Raw genomic sequence first — 16,148 nt, 5'->3', positions numbered from 1 at the left:
GTTCTTCCCCCAGAGGGTGGTTGGGCACTGAACAGGCTCCCCAGGGCAGTGATCACAGCACCAAGCCTGACAGAGTTCAAGAAGTGTTTGGATGATGCTCTCAGGCACATGGTGTGACTTTTGGGGATGGTTCTGTGCAGGGCCTGGAGTTGGACATGATGATCCTTATGGATCCCTTCCAACTCAGCATATTCTGTGATTCTGTAAAGAAGATTTAATGTAAATATAATGTAGATATATTTTTTCAATGTAACAAATATGACATGCATGCTAAAAAAGGCTGTCCATCTTTTTCTGTAGTCATTTGTAAAAGATTATATATGTGAGTGATTTAGTCCATCCCACTACATGTTAGAAAGGCTTACTGATTCCTATAAAATTGGTGACAATGTAAAACACTGATAAGCACACACATTTACTAAAAGAAAAAAGTATATATTCTCCAGAAATAAACATTTGGTGTTTGATTTCCTAGAAGTAGAAACAGTTTATAAATTCATAAGCTATCTAAGATTAAATTTAAAGTCTCTCATTTTGAGCCTTCAGACAGGTGCTTTGCTTCATAACTTCTGCTAGCCTCTAGCCTTACTCACATTCCCTAACTGCGGATCTACAGCCTAGTTTATAAAGCATTATGTGTGTTTTCATCACTCTTTTGAGGATAATTTCTCATGAAGTTTCAGTGTCAGTATTTCTGCCAAAACACCCACAGTCTAGAAGCTATACTACTATGATTTAATATACAAACATTTAATGCTGCAAGAGTAAGCTATAGATCTAAGTTTAAACAGTTGACTAATTTGGGTTAGAAAAGATCCCTCAGAAGCCATCTGGTCAATCTGCCTTCCTCATAGGCACAGTGATTGATTCCAGTGCAGTTTCCAGGAACAGTTTGTTCATTCCTCATTTCTTTGTAAAAAACAGCATCTAGCCTGTACAGAGCAGTCTGTTAACACACCTCTCTAAAAGTTATAGCTAGGAGTGCAGAATTGACAGTAAGCAGTCCACAATAAAACACAGCACTGTGCTAAACACTAAGGTCACTGTGGTCCCATAAACTGCAAACTGTTGAAACCTCAGCTTTTGGGATTGTAATGGATGAGAAGACTACACAGCTCTGCAGACAAGCTGTCTGCCAGGGGCTGTGCCCATCATTTGCCTTAGCTATCTGTCCCATTAACAAACCAATGGACAATCTGTTCTTGGTCAGCCAACCTTTCCCAAATTGCTGGCAGAAATCCCCATCACGAGATTTCATTTATCAGAAAATTGTAGCTCTTCCCTAAGAACTTCAAATAAATGGAATTAGTAATTTTGGTACTACTGGTGTTCAAACAACTGCCACGGTTGCTGCCAGATAACAGGCAAAACAGGCTTTAGGTAAAAACACTTGCTTCTTTATATGGTCATAAATATAATTATAAAGTCATAAAAATTATAAAGAACAGGTCATTATTGAAGGTACAGTATGTAAGAGATAACAACTCCCAGAAAAAAACCACCAACATCAATCCTGCATGTGCTAGCAAGATAAAAGTCTGATTAAAGATGCACAAATTCATCTTAAAATTTGATTACATTGTCAAAATAAAAAGTAAATTCTACAGGAGTGTTCTGTGCAATAAGACTTCTATTTTGTGCACACATCAATTTATAACTTAACTGACTGAAAGGAAAGCTTGGAATATTGCAGTACTCCAGCAAGAAGGCTAAAAATACTGCAGCAAGTACATCTGGCATTCAATAGGCAATTAAGAGAAAATAACAAGAGTGTTAACAAAACAATAACCCCACCCAAAACCCCAAAAGGTATTTAAAGCCGGCTACTATATCCACAGGTTACATAAAGTATCTGAGCCAACACTAAGAACAGGCTGTAACTACAGGACTGGTGGACCCCTACAAGTCCTCAGGCACAAAAGCATTTCCTGAGTATAGGCTTATGAGACCCAGACTACAGAGCAATCACCATCACTCACCAGGCTTTCTTTTCCCAGGGAAAAGAAAAACGGGTACCCTGGTCATATGGAAATTGCAGTACTCTGTCCAGATAGGGAATATCCAGGAACTTAAGCAGCCATGAGCTATACCTCCACTACAGTTTGAATAGGGATTTAAATGCCTTCCTGCAGAGTGACAACTTTTTTCTAATCCAAGGAACAGAAGTGAATATCTCAAGTAGCACTAGTCTCTACCTCATAGGTCCAGAACTATGATAAAGATTGTTTATGCATTTTATTTCATGACTATCACATAGAAACAGGCTGCAGAGCAAGAATCAACACAGCTCTCCCAGCTGAGTACTCAGTCTACATCCCAAAAAGTAAAACTTCACCATTTGATTCAGTGAAATTTAGCAGGCTTTTTCCTGCTAAACTGCATCACGCTAAGAGGAGAAGCACACTGGTAGCCCAGGACAGTGTACTGTTTATTGCCAGAACTAAGAAGTAGAAGAGGAGTCTTCCACTCTCAAAAATTCAGATGGGATTCAAAATTCACACTTAACATATCCTGGACGAGGTCTCACTTCGTGTAAAGGAATGACTACTTGAGAAGATTTTTTTTTTCCCCAAAGCTTCAGATTAGGTAGAAGGAAAATAACTTAGCTTCCCAATGTGGCCCTTTGCTCTAATTACAACCTCTCTCCCATTTTCTCTGTAACATGCTCCTGAACTGGTTGCTTTTAAAGGTTTCGTGGGCCATGTCCTAAAGAAAGGTGTGATGTGTAAGGTCTGTGCATGTGCAACTGGTTTACATATGTAAATAAATCATACACACTTTCAACAAAAGTATGTACATGCACAATGTTACCAATCAAGAAAGCATCTGCTTCTGTTAGTATGACTCTCTCCCTCCCCTAATTACTAAGAAAACCACCCCATTCACAAAAACCAGTTCTTTGTTCTCTCCAAACAAGTTTGGCTGTGTAGCAAATTTCAATCCAGCCCTCAACAGTAACGGACAACAAACAATACCTTCTTTGATTGCCTCTGCTAGTTCTCCAGGAAAAGCTATTATTTCCAATAGTGATCCTTCAACACCTCCAGCACAGACATTCATTCCTTCTTAACGATGATTACAGTTCATCACTGGCAATACACATTTGCTTGATAGGTAGCCAGCCTTTGAGACCAATTTGGATCAAAACCAGCAGCACAAATACCTGTCCCAGAGCACCTATTCTGACACACAAGTACTGCAGAAGCAGGAGATCCGGTGGTAAGATAGGTCCCTATTGCTGAGAAGTTTCCAAATTACCGAGTTGCTCTGTGCCGCAGAGCTACACTTCTGCTAAAGGCAGCTGTGCCTTCTGAGACTATCTCAGAAGCCCATATACTCATTTGTTTTATATCTGTTCAACTGATCTACTTAGTTTAGGATTTGACTTAGAATTTCTAAAATATTGATGTAAAGGCTTATTATTGGTGCTTCAACCCACCTTTAAATCTCTGTCTGTAACGTTAATATTTTGGTGGTATTAGCTAACTTCATGTCACACCAGCAAATTGCTCCCAGCATACACAGAGCTTTTAAGCATGTAACTTACGGCAGCCCCTCTTATTAAAATAACTTATACCTGCAGAGTGAGGGACTGGTCTTGCTAGTACAACAGCATCAGTAAGAAACAGTAGATATTTATACCCTCCGGGAATAAAGCTATGCCAGAAGATGCTAATCAGTTATGCACAGCTTGAACTATTCTGAAATTTAAAAGCTGGTAGTAGAGATAATAAAACTTAATTCAAGCAAATATTTGAATCTCTTTTGACAGACTATTTGCAACAAGTCAGAGCCTTGAGAGTAAGATTATTATAAAAGAATAAGCTGACTTTTCTGTTTTAGAGCATAAGAGCATAAAGGATAACTGGCAATGAACATCACAGAAAAATAACGTCCTTACAGAAGAGTTTGCATCTTTACTCATTTTAATACCCATCATGGTTTGCTATTTGTCAGATGCCCCTCTCACTTCACAGTGCACACACCATGCATACTTTTCATTTTCTCTTTCTCATTCCCAAACACATGCAGGCATGGATATTCTTAACTTATTTATCACCAATAGGAAAGAATAAACAGTTTTACCTTATGTGAACAATTTTTGCTAATATAGAAAACTTCACTTTAAGATAAGCAGTGTCAATAAAATACAATGCCTAGAAGAGTAATATAGAGTCTGCTGGAGGAAGTTACATGTCATTTGTTTAGTCCTGCTTAATAGCTACAATAACAGCCTTGTTTTGCTGATTTCTCTTTGATTTCAAACTGTGGATGTATGCCTAACTATAAAAACAATACTTCAAAAATGGGGGGAGGGGGAAATACACACCAAAAAAAAGCCTGTCACAGTTATTCTGTAACCATATAAAATGTTCAGGAAGGATTAGATAGCCACAGAAAAGCACAGCCTGAAAGTGATCCCTGGAAGGCAGCTAATCCAATCTCCTGCACTAGTCTGTACAAATGTCAAAGTCTGATTAGCTCTCTTAGAGCCATTTCCAGTTAAGTTTTATAAATGTCTGAGGACATGGACTCAACAGCCTCACTCTTGCAGTGCCAAGCATTCTTGCTGAGATTTTTTTTTTTCCTTATGCAAATTGAAATTTCCTTGAATGCAAGTTACAGCTGTTGTGTGTCACAGCATACCCCTAAGGAATGTCTGGCTTCATCTTCTCTCTGCAGACCCTTAGGCACCAGAAAACTGCAGCTGCATCCTTCCTTTACCTTTCCTTACCTACCTGAAATAACTCAGTTCCTTCTGCCTCGCCCCAAATATACAATCCAGCTCCCTACTCACATAAGTTACCTCTGCCATTTCTTTCACTTTGTTGGTATCTCAGTTATGCATGAAAAACATGCCTACAAATGTGCACTCATCCTGGTTGATTTCCTGAAGAAAAACAGTTTCTGACAACAACATTAGAAACACCCTCAGCTCACGCTGAGGTCAAAAGACTGAGATGCCCTCTGGCCTTTGAAGAAGGTGAGCTGATGAGGAAGCAGGAACAACGGAATGTCATCTGTCACAAAAGCCAGTTTTACTTCTCCATTGAAGACGATTAAGTCATCACCATGTGCCAAATTTTTGTAGAAACCCTTCTACTTCAACGGCTTCTTCTAGCTGTCATTGACAAAGATGCATTAGGATTGTTTCATACAGGTCTTCTGAGTGTAAATCATAGAACCAGAACACTTAGAAAAATCATTTCAATTCAGTGTCAGACACATTTGAAAGTTCAAGACTTATTTCTAACCAGGGCTAGGAAGAACTCTTCAACACACTCCAGCCTTTTAAAACAGAAAATTAAGTAGAAGCCTTGCATATAGCGAGTAATTAAGCAACTATGAAGATGGAAAAAAAATAGATTGTAATTATTAAGTGGAAGGAGAAAAATGATTCAAAGAGTTCTACTTTCATATACAAATGGAAATTAAGAAGCAATGTCTATTCCTCAGTGGACAGTTCCCTCTTCCAACAAGTAAAATTGCGGCCTCAGCTTGCCCACCTCAAAGTTCACCATAAGGTACTGCTACGAGAATGATTAGATATGCTTTTGTTGTTTGGGTTTTGATTGGTTTTGTTGGTTTTTGTTTTTTTTTAACTGGCATCTACTTATCTTAAAAAAACGTATTTGCCGCGTTAGAACTTTTCAGCGCAGTTTGTGTGTTACCTGTAACCACACCACAGTACTGGTTCTGAGAAGCTGGCCTTTCGGTGACTTTCTCCTCTGTGGACCTCTTCCGTCTGTACACCCTGTGTGCGTGGCCTGTCACAGCCAAAGTGCGATTGAGTGGCTCAATAAATATGAAGTCCTCATTAATCTGCATAAACCCCATCTGCAAAGGAAAACGGACACACAAGACTTTACTAGGTTGTGCACGGTCCTGCAGAAGAAAAAAAAACAAAAACCACAAAACTCCCATTTAAGAAAACGCTTTGGTTTAGTAACCTTATGAGTAAAGTGACTACCTTCGTGTTTTACAAGCTTTCTGCTTAGAAGAACTAGAATAGCTTTCATTTATTTCAACTAAATCTGGGTGGGTGGGTGGCTCCCTGCCAGTAGCATATGCACAGTAAAAGATACGGAATGTTAAAAGTTTGGTTTAGGAGACCCAGGGGGTCATTTAAATACATACAGCATTTACAGAAAAGTCTATACACTGGTTTTATTATTCTATGTATTGTCACATTTTTAGATAACTATATTTAATGAAATAACAGGAACAATTTAAGGCATAAGAATACATCCTGAACAAATGTGACGATGGAAAAGACATCTTGTGGCACTCCTTTTACACTTAGTCAAATTTAAAACAAAAAAACCCAATCCAAACCTATAAAAAAGGTAGCAATCCCTCCTTAGTTGCCAGCAGTTACACCAGAAAAATATTTTAATACAGTCACTTACTTGTTTAGCTCCTCCCCATCCCAAAACATTTATACACACAAACAGACATGAAAAGTTAACACACCAGATGCACATTTAATATTAACAGAGTGTGGCCAAAATTAAAAAAATACTATAAAACATATTTATATAAATACCATACAAATCTAACTCAGCTCAAATTGTTAAGCTGCCAACACATACAAGTTCCTATCAAGAGTAAAGAGGGAGACAGAAAGATTTTGGGGGTGTTTTTTCCCACATCAGCAAGAGTGACAGTAAAGTTACTAATTTTCTCAACTTAAAAATCCTGTTAAACAGTTTTGTTACAGAAAGGAAACAAGGTGATGCATGTGGCTAAGAGAAGCAAAAAGCTCTTCTCTATGTTTCTATGTCGCATCAATGGAAAGAAATAAAAAACAATTTTGTTTCTTCTGGAATTATGTAGGTGCCATTGTCACATTGGCTATCCTGCCTGACATATGGATAAATCATCCAAAAAGTATTCTGACCCAAGCAAGAAAACAAGCTCAAATTTCATATGTGGTACAAAACACAATTTCCTTCAGGCATAGGTGGGCATTACTTTAAAAAGAAAAAATCCAATAAAATCTTTCTGCACAATCATATGAAATAAATGTGAATACATGTATTTAATTTTTCAATCAGCTACACTAGTTACGGAATGCTGAACAGATATTGAAATGTCATCACTAACACTGTACACAAACATAAAATATCTGGGGTTTTGGCCGTTCCTTTTCCTTTTTGCACTTGCTTTTTTAGGTTTAGTTCATCATGAGCTTTAAATGTCACACATTAGAAGATTAGCTAGTTATGTATCACTAAGTACTTTCTATACACCTGAAAGATAACACATCTATGCATCTGAAAAAAATGTTATTTTTACATAAGAATTAACTTTTCCAATATAAATTATGAGTGAAATTAATTTTTATTTAAAATGATAGTTCTCAAATACTAGTAAAATGCATAGACCACTTTTCATTTGGTTTTTATGTCTGATGCTGAATTTCACTCAGGCATAGATTATTTTATTTTTTTTAAAGAATTATTTAGACTACAAAAGATGTTGATAAACTCTGGGTATAGAACAGGAGTAGCAGTCCATTAGGTGGTGCTGCAAGTTTTCCCTGTCCACCAACCAAAAACAAGGCCTTAGTCCCCCTTACACAAAGACTCAGTCGTAGAACATTTGCCATATTTCTTCTGTCTTCATTCTCTTCTCTGCAAATTGGAACCAGAGCTTTAAGATTATGCTCTTCAGACTGCCAACTGAAAAGCTGTGCTATGACCACCGACATTTAATGTTTTCTTTCAGCTCCTTGCATAAACCGAATTTTAACTCGATGGTTGAGAAATCAAAAAAATATTGCCAGTTTCCTGAGTCGGAAGTTAAAAAACAGTGATGTAAAGTTATATGTAGGCAAATGGGTAATTTTCAGACAAATCTGGGTAACCAAATAATCTCTGTTATCATTCTTTCTTCATCTGTTGGACAATTTCACAAGTAGAAAAGGGAAGATGAAGCTGTATCCTTGCCAACCATACCCTTATTTTTCCATAATCTTTAGAAATGAGGTTAAGGAGATCTTCTACCATGGAAGTGAACACAGAAAGTAGAGAAAATCAGTGTCATGCATTAAAGCACCACAGTTTCCATACTTTTTCAGACATTGAATACCAGAGGCAATTGCAACCCTTAGACAATTTCAATCGCGAAAGTTCCATGCCATGAAAACGCGCAGCAAAACAAAGATTAAAAAAAATGTAAAAATAAAAAACCCTAATATGCATCTGGGGTACAACTGTGAGTTCTGAGGAATTAACCCATCTTCCAGCAGTTTCATCTGAGGAAGTACCACTGCTCGCAGCTGCAACTGAAAACCCTACCAGGATCCTCAAACTAATCTCATGCAAAGGTAACATAACATGCCGTTGTCATGCATGTTACCTGAAAAAAATTAAGCAACCTTAAATGTAGCACACACATCTCACTAGACTTCAAGCCCAGCACAGTCTCATTTGGCAACAAATTCCTCAGATTTTCTAAGTAAGGATGAACCAGGTACTTGCTCTGCTTTTTATTTACTTTGTGCAGTAAAGAGACACTTTAAGTATAGGGCAAACTTCATCAAATGATGGGGAAATAAAACTTGACCTGCAGAAAATTAATTTACTGCCAAATTAAAGCAGATTTGGATAGTAGAAAACAAAGAGAAACGAAAACATCTTCCCCCAGCACCCTGAGTGCCACAGGGCGGGTGGAGAGCAGGGGGTATGGCCAGCTGTAATAGTTTCAGTTCAGGACTTCCTGCAGTCAACTCTCCATTGCTTCATGAAGCAAATGCACACAAGGACAGGTTGTACAAGACTGTATTTCTTCATGCTCAGGCAAGTATCAGGCAAGAAAAAAGTGTATGGTATCAGATGCAGAAAATGTGCATATCATTTAATACACATATTACAGCCATCAGCACCAAAATATGTCATCTGCAGTATAAAAATGAAGGGTTCTCTTCAATGTACCATGCAAGAAAAACAACTCTTGTTTACAAGTTCCATATTTATTTATTTTGAAACATAATCTCATAATAGACTTCGTATTATTTGTCAAACATCACAGAACCTAAGATTTGTTTCTGAGTACAGAGGCGAAACCTTTAGTTTGTATATCAGTATCCCCATCTGAAGAATGTCTTCCTCCACGATTTTATAAATCCAGATTAAATTTAGTATCATGACTCTAACAATGCTTTCAGAACCTGACTCCAGCTGAAACACAACAAAAACAGAATCTCCAGCTCATACTAAAGTGAATAATAAAGCAAGCTCACAACAAGTTTACAAACTGTGTAAATAACAGTGTAAGAACTTCACACGCTCTCTTGTTATTCAAACACACTACTGCTTTCCATCTTTAAGAACCTCCATTGCCTAAGGCTGAAGAAATATGTCATAAGTGCCAGCAACTTCTGTCTTCAGTTAACTGCATTTCATGGCTCTGCACATCATATACAGCATGCTTCTCCTAAAGATTTTCTCCACCTGCCTGCCCACTCCACTCTGCTGCACAGAGTTGGGAGACATCAAAGCAGGGAGAAAGTCAGTATTATCCCTGCTGACACAGCATTCAATCCAATCCTTTCTGGGATCCATTTTAATGGTAGGTCTGTGCCTTAAGAAAGTTCACAAACATGCACCTTATAGTACTGACAATGGAAGAACATTCAGACTCTTATGCAGAGACCACTGGGATAAAATCATGCATTCAGGTGCTAACCCCCAAACTCGAGATCTGAAGAAACAATTTTTCCATGGTTTTTAAATCCTTCCACACTCCTGTACTTCCAGTCTGGTTTAAGACACACACTACTCTGAATCCTTAGAGAAATCCTTCTCTACAGGATGCTGCTCTCATGTTTAAGCTCATGACTAGTTTTTTAGCAAAAGCTGATGTTGCACATACAAAAGGATTTCTTCATTTTTGTTATATACAAATCAAGTTGAACAGTGAAGTGCCCAAAATTGAGATGGGTCTGCATATTCTGACACATTTCAACATATGCCATCATTCAAATAACCTTACTCAACTGAGAACAATCTCTCAAGACAACAGCGGAGAGTGAAGTGTAAGCTGATCACAGAAAGGACACAAATCCAAAGGAATCAGATTTCTTGAAAAGAAAATGAAGTAACAGAGACTAATGGATAAAGAAACTCTAGGTACCAGGTCCATTTACAGGGTCTGTGACTTCTTACCCCTCAAACTACCATCAGCCAAACCTCTAAGATGTTTGGCATTTCCTACAGATTCCAAATTTTCTGTTTCCTAACCAGAAATAAAATATTTCCTTTTTTAATACCTAAATCTCTAATTGAAATCACTGCTGTATTGAGTGCAAGGGCTGGTTAAATTGCCAATATTCCAATATTTGCTATGATTTTTAAACTGTCTTCACAGCTCAGGATGATATCTATACAAAGAATAGCCTGCCTAAGAAGTAACCACAAACAGTCATTGACTACCACCACAATAAAAATATTTTAATAATTCTATGTGTGCAATGAATTATTTTGTTACAGAAGTTTGTGATCTATCACAAGATGTTACCAGCTATTTCACTTAATGTCCCTTGATTTTAAAATCACTTTAAACAACATATAATTGTATACTCTGAAGACTAGCAGTGAACATTCCATGATACCATTTTAAGACATATCATATTTTATATGAGGAATTGCAACAAGATACAGTATTCCTCAATCCCTTTTCTTTTTTTTTTCATAAAAATACTGTGGAAATCTATTAATCCTACTTCAGCTTTTCCCTGTTCTTCCTGATTTATGCTTATAAATTAAAAGTTCCAACTCAGAGTTAAATCATCTCTCCATTAGAATCCATGTATATTTCTTTATATGTGTAGTTAAGTCATAACTTTAAAGAGAATAATCCAAGATAGCAAACACCGCAGCACTGCCAAAATACAGCACCAACAGCAACACGAACTTTTGTTCAAGCTTACATTCCATTTTTTTAGCTCTGCAACATGAATGCTACTTTCACTTTTTAGAATCAGCTTTTCTTAGATAGAGTAGTTTTTCAAGTAGAAATTAAATGCATTTCATTGTGGAGAAAACTCTTCCTTTCGTAAAAAATGTCCTTTTCAGACAAAAATGAAAACATTTTATCTGGACTGTACAGCGTTTCCCACTTAGTGAAGAGCAGCAGAAAAGCAGCAAACTTACCTGGTGGCAAGAATACCTCACCAGCAACACACTGTTCTATAGCCATGTTCCAAACTCACTGCCTACAAGCTTCCCACGACAGTTTCAGGTTCTGAATTTCAATTATTCAGTTCTCAGTAATGTGCAGTCTACCTCGTTGAAGACTTGTGTTCTTCCAGTGGTATTTTTACAAAGTACAGCTCAACTGAGAAAAGGTGTTTGAGTTTCAGCTGGGAAGCTGGTGTCAGGCTACATTCCCTGCAAGAATCCCACAGCTCTGAAAAAACCTGCTCACCCAAATGGTCCCAAATAGTGCTGAACTTTTTCACTGAGAAGCTCACATTTCTTTTCCCTGCATAAAAATCTGAGATTAGAAGGTAAACCTCTGTGATTAGAATATCTATCTTTAAACTGCAGACTGTACTTCTAAGATATAAAAGACACATAAATTCTACACAGCTTATTTACACACTACCCACTTACAGAGTACAAATAGTGTAAATTGCATGACTAGTTTTTCACATTTGGGATGTACTTTTAATATATGAAAAAGGCATTTACAGAAATGTCTCAGTTGTGTTTAATGAATTCTTTGTGATGGCCTTAGATTTTATTGGACTTCAGACAAAAATGCTGCATTATAATAAGAAGTTCACAGCTTATAATGATCAGTACTCATATCTCCAAGATAAAGAGTCAAAAGTCAGAAGTGTTATAGGGAAAGTTCTCATGCACATCTGAAGTAATTAACTATCAAGCTGCAACCTGTCTGCACAGCTGCAATACAGTGTCTTTAAAGGTAAAGGATGCATTTCACACACTTATCTTAAGGTGATGAACAAAAACCTCACAGACATTGTAAATCTATAAGCATAGATAGTTTGACCTATGATGTCCCAAGCAGGTCAAAAGAGCTTTTCAATGCTTACAGGTAAAATTCTCACTGATAACACTAAGCTTTAAAGTGTTTCAATTAATTCTATCTTTAAAGAAAGGAAGAAAAAAGCTGCAAAGGCAGATATATCAACAAAGGTCTATGTCAAAAATCTGTATGTATCACTACAATGTTCTAATCTCCTTATCCCTGTTTTACATCTGTTTTTTGTTTCAGGATTGTCACTTTTATCACAGGTCCCATGGTATCTGGGTTTACCATAAAAGCTCTCATCTCTTTTGCTTTCTTCTGGAGTTTTCTAAATCCACAACAATCCATGCCAAAGATGAAAAGCTGAAATATTCCCCATGATACAATACATGATCATAATAATAAATGTGCAATGGTGATATCTGATTTATATTTCATGGAATTTATATATAATTGGCTTTAGCCTACATGATGTATAGTTAAGATTCCTTACAATGAAGACATTACCTAAAATATGCTATGAACTGGTACACAATTCACAAGGCTAAACAAAAGAGTACAAATCCCTTTTTTCTTAAAGACTAACACAAATTTCAGAGCAAGTACAAATTCCCTAGTTTCCAGCAGAGCATACTCATCTTTCATGATCATCATCTTAAGCAGATACTGGGGTTTTATGAATAATAACATTAAAATGCTGAAGTAGATATCACACTTGCCACACTCCTCACCCTCTGAAAAATCCACGTAGATGCAGGAAAGTATTTGTGTTGTTACTCAGCAGCACTCACTTTGCTACTCCCCATTAAACAGGTGCTCACTACACACAAAATGAAACTGCAAATAAAAACCACAAAATTTATCAATTCTAAACTCTCTCGTTTATTTTTAGTTCCTTTTTCAGACAAAAGCACCTCTTCACGTGCCAGCTACTCTCTGTTCTTATTACAAATACCGACTGGCTGTAGATTCTCGCAACCTATACTGTCCCATCAGTCAGAGAGCCCCCTGGTTCAGTTTGTGCCACTATGTTCAGAAATATTACTGCATTTTCAACCACTGTGTACTTGACCTTTAACCTCCAGAAGAATTTAGTAGGACTGATAAACCAATTGCAAAGTGCTGAAATTAACGTGTTCAAACCCTCTTTCTTTTCCCGTGCCCGAGAAGCTCTTGCCTGGGTTCCAGCTGATTAAACCGTGGGTCAAAGGATCAAAAACTCCTGAACTTGGGAAGGATTTGTGATGAAGTAAAACGGACCCCTACACAAGAAAAAGCTGCGTATTCTATAAAAGGATAAAAAAACCCAGCAGGAAAAGACCACCTGCTACCAAGTGAATCATCTGGACTTCTTCAATGCTGATTGGAGCACTTGGTATTAACACAGGCCACGCATATTATTCAGAACAAAGGACACTGTCTTGATGAAAGCACCAGCTGAGGGAACAGTTGGCTTGTTCCTCCAGTGACTTACCTAGCACAGTGGATTTTCAGCTTTCTTATTACTGTCTCAAAGTCATATAAAGCCATTTACTCTTCTTATTCTAGACAGGAAATCAAACATTTTAAAGGAAATTCATAGATCATCTGTAAATTTGTAGGTTTTCTTATAAATGTCACCTGAATATTGAAACAGATTCAGTTAAACTCAGCTTCCTAAGTCAAATAAAATTTTCCCCTTAGGTCATATGCAACATGTATTATTGCATTATTTTCACTATACCACCTAGTTGTCACTGCTTAAGTCCTGTAGTACTGAAAAAAATTATGAAGAATTAGAAAGTCTAGAACAGACAATGCAAATTACCTCTGTATTTTAGATGTCTTAGATCCACAGATCAAATCCAGTCTTCTATGCATTCAAGATTTTGTAAAATAGAGGCTTTCTTGCACTTACCCTTGTAACACAAATCCTTTGTCTGACTACATTTCTTTTTAATGTATTCCCTGCTACTGTTAATTAAAATAGTTTCAGCAGAATTGCTGATGTATTATTTTACTATTCTTATTTGAAATATTTCATATTTTTATCTTCTAACACTTGGACACTTGGAAATTTCTCCAATTTTCTACCTTTATTGATTCATGGCCATTTTTTTTTAGATCCATCTGCCCCAGGGTCTACATTGCTTTCCTTCTGGTCCAGCTTTCCAGGTTCCTTGATATTCATGCCAATGTTTTAATAGAAGGTAATCATACTGTATTGCAGTTTCTGTTGTGTGATGATAAATGCACCAGCCTTTGACTGTTGCTTGATGAAACAGGCTTTACTACTAATTATCCTTGTAGCCACAATTGAATTCCTCCTCTCTCTGAACATCAGCAAACAGATTTTTTTACTGGAACTCTTTGTCTGTCAGATAAATTTCTGAGAGCTGGACTTTGGAGCAGTCGTAGGAAGTTGCTTCAAAGGTACCTCTTCCACTGGAAGGCACCCAGCTTCACATGGAGAGTGAAGTCTTAAAGAAGTGGGAAAGTAAGGAACAACAGTAAAACATGTCATAGGACCACTGCATATAACACACTTCCTACTCTTTGCTATTTCCAGTTCGTTATTTTACAGTCATTGTTACATCTGACATTCAGTTTTTATAAAAATAACTTTTTCCATCTCAATTCCCTAGATCTTACTAGTTTTATCTGTTAGTCTTTGATGCTACTTACTTTTATTAAGGCATAAGGCATGCAATATGTTACTAGCTAGATACAGTGGTGAAAATTGCTTCACCTAAGTAATGTGCCAACAAGTTCATTACAACATCATGTATGCTTTCACAATTTCTCATATAAAATCCCAAAAAATTAAGAACAACTTCCCCCCCCAAAAAAGAAAACCAAACCAAACCAACCAACCAACCAAACAAACAAAAATAAAACCCCCCAGTAAACTTTAAGAAGCTAACTGAAATTAAACATACATTGTTCTTTTAGCAGATCTATTGCTGTGAAAAATGTTTGAGGGAAGTATAAAAACTCTAAATGCTTTTTTTCCTGTGACCATGTTACACAGCTAAAATTACTCTGTAAGTAAATGTATTTTTTTACTAAGTTGCAACTATCAAGATTTTAAATACACATCCTCCACAGCTTTACATCTACTAATCTGTCAAGTGTTTAGACGCTACATCCTTTCAAAGAGCAAGAAAATGAAAGGGAATATAAAGATGGTCTGGAATCTTGAGTTTGCAGTACATGAAATTCCATTTTCTTTCACTTAAATAGTTTCATTTTCCCTCAAGAAAAGTATTGCACAATTACATCTTTAAAATCATAAATTCAAAATTATTAACATCTAAATATTTATACTTAGAAACTACAAATTAAAAAATGCAGACTTAACACAGGCATGTTCTCACTTCTTTATGGAGCACTCTGGAAGCTTATGATGAACAGAAAACCTACAGTGATTACAGGTGACTTAATTTACAAAATTTTAAAATCAAACTAGCATTTCTGATCCAGGTGTTACAAGGCACTGTTGCAATGGAACTTAATGTATGTGACAGTCAACTTAAAACCTATTTTCAAGCCACATTAGGTTAAAGACACACTGAAAAAAACCTGACTTTTAAATTAACTTAAATCAAAAAACTATTTTATTAATTTGCTTCAGGTAACTGTGCAAGTATTGCATTAAGAGTAAAGACAGCTATTGGCAAGCCAGACTTCATCAGCAGTGCAACTATTGTATGTTCACAATATCCATAACTACACACACAGCACACTCCATAATCCTTAAGAAGACAAATATGATACTTCCATCCTTAGATGCCTAAAACAACACAGATTTTATGGTAACCATGACTATGTCACAAAAGACAATATCACGTAGTTCTGTCAACCCAATAAATTAATGATCTCTTTCTGATCATTTCTGCCTTCAAGCAGTAGCTCCTATCCTTTATTCTCATCTCCCAAGTAGTTTGGTTTCTATTACAAAAGAAACAGAAGCCCTAAGAAAGGGTTAGAAAGCCTTAAATGTCTATTTAGTTCAGTGACATAAACAGAATTAATAAAATCATAAACTCATAGAATGGTTTGGGTTAGGAGGGACCTTAAAGATAATCTCGTTTCAATCCTCTGTCATGGGTAAGGACACCTTTCACTAGACCCGGTTGCTCAAAGCCCCATCTAACCTGACCTTG

The 16,148-nt window shown here is 36.8% G+C and overlaps 1 protein-coding gene across 1 annotated transcript in view; it reads right to left on the bottom strand.

The window, feature by feature from the left end:
- The window catches only part of ADAMTS19 (ADAM metallopeptidase with thrombospondin type 1 motif 19), a 140,186-nt gene that overhangs the window by 108,228 nt on the left and 15,810 nt on the right, over positions 1–16,148 (bottom strand). Inside the window, exon 3 of the mRNA XM_029965459.1 lies at positions 5,673–5,838. Coding sequence (XP_029821319.1) covers positions 5,673–5,838 — 166 coding nt within the window. The remainder of the gene's footprint in view (positions 1–5,672; positions 5,839–16,148) is intronic.

This window comes from Manacus vitellinus, unplaced genomic scaffold (genome assembly GCF_001715985.3).
Source record: "Manacus vitellinus isolate BGI_N305 unplaced genomic scaffold, ASM171598v3 scaffold_9_pilon, whole genome shotgun sequence".
Lineage (NCBI taxonomy): Eukaryota > Metazoa > Chordata > Aves > Passeriformes > Pipridae > Manacus > Manacus vitellinus.
This window is presented reverse-complemented; position numbering and strand designations above follow the sequence as displayed.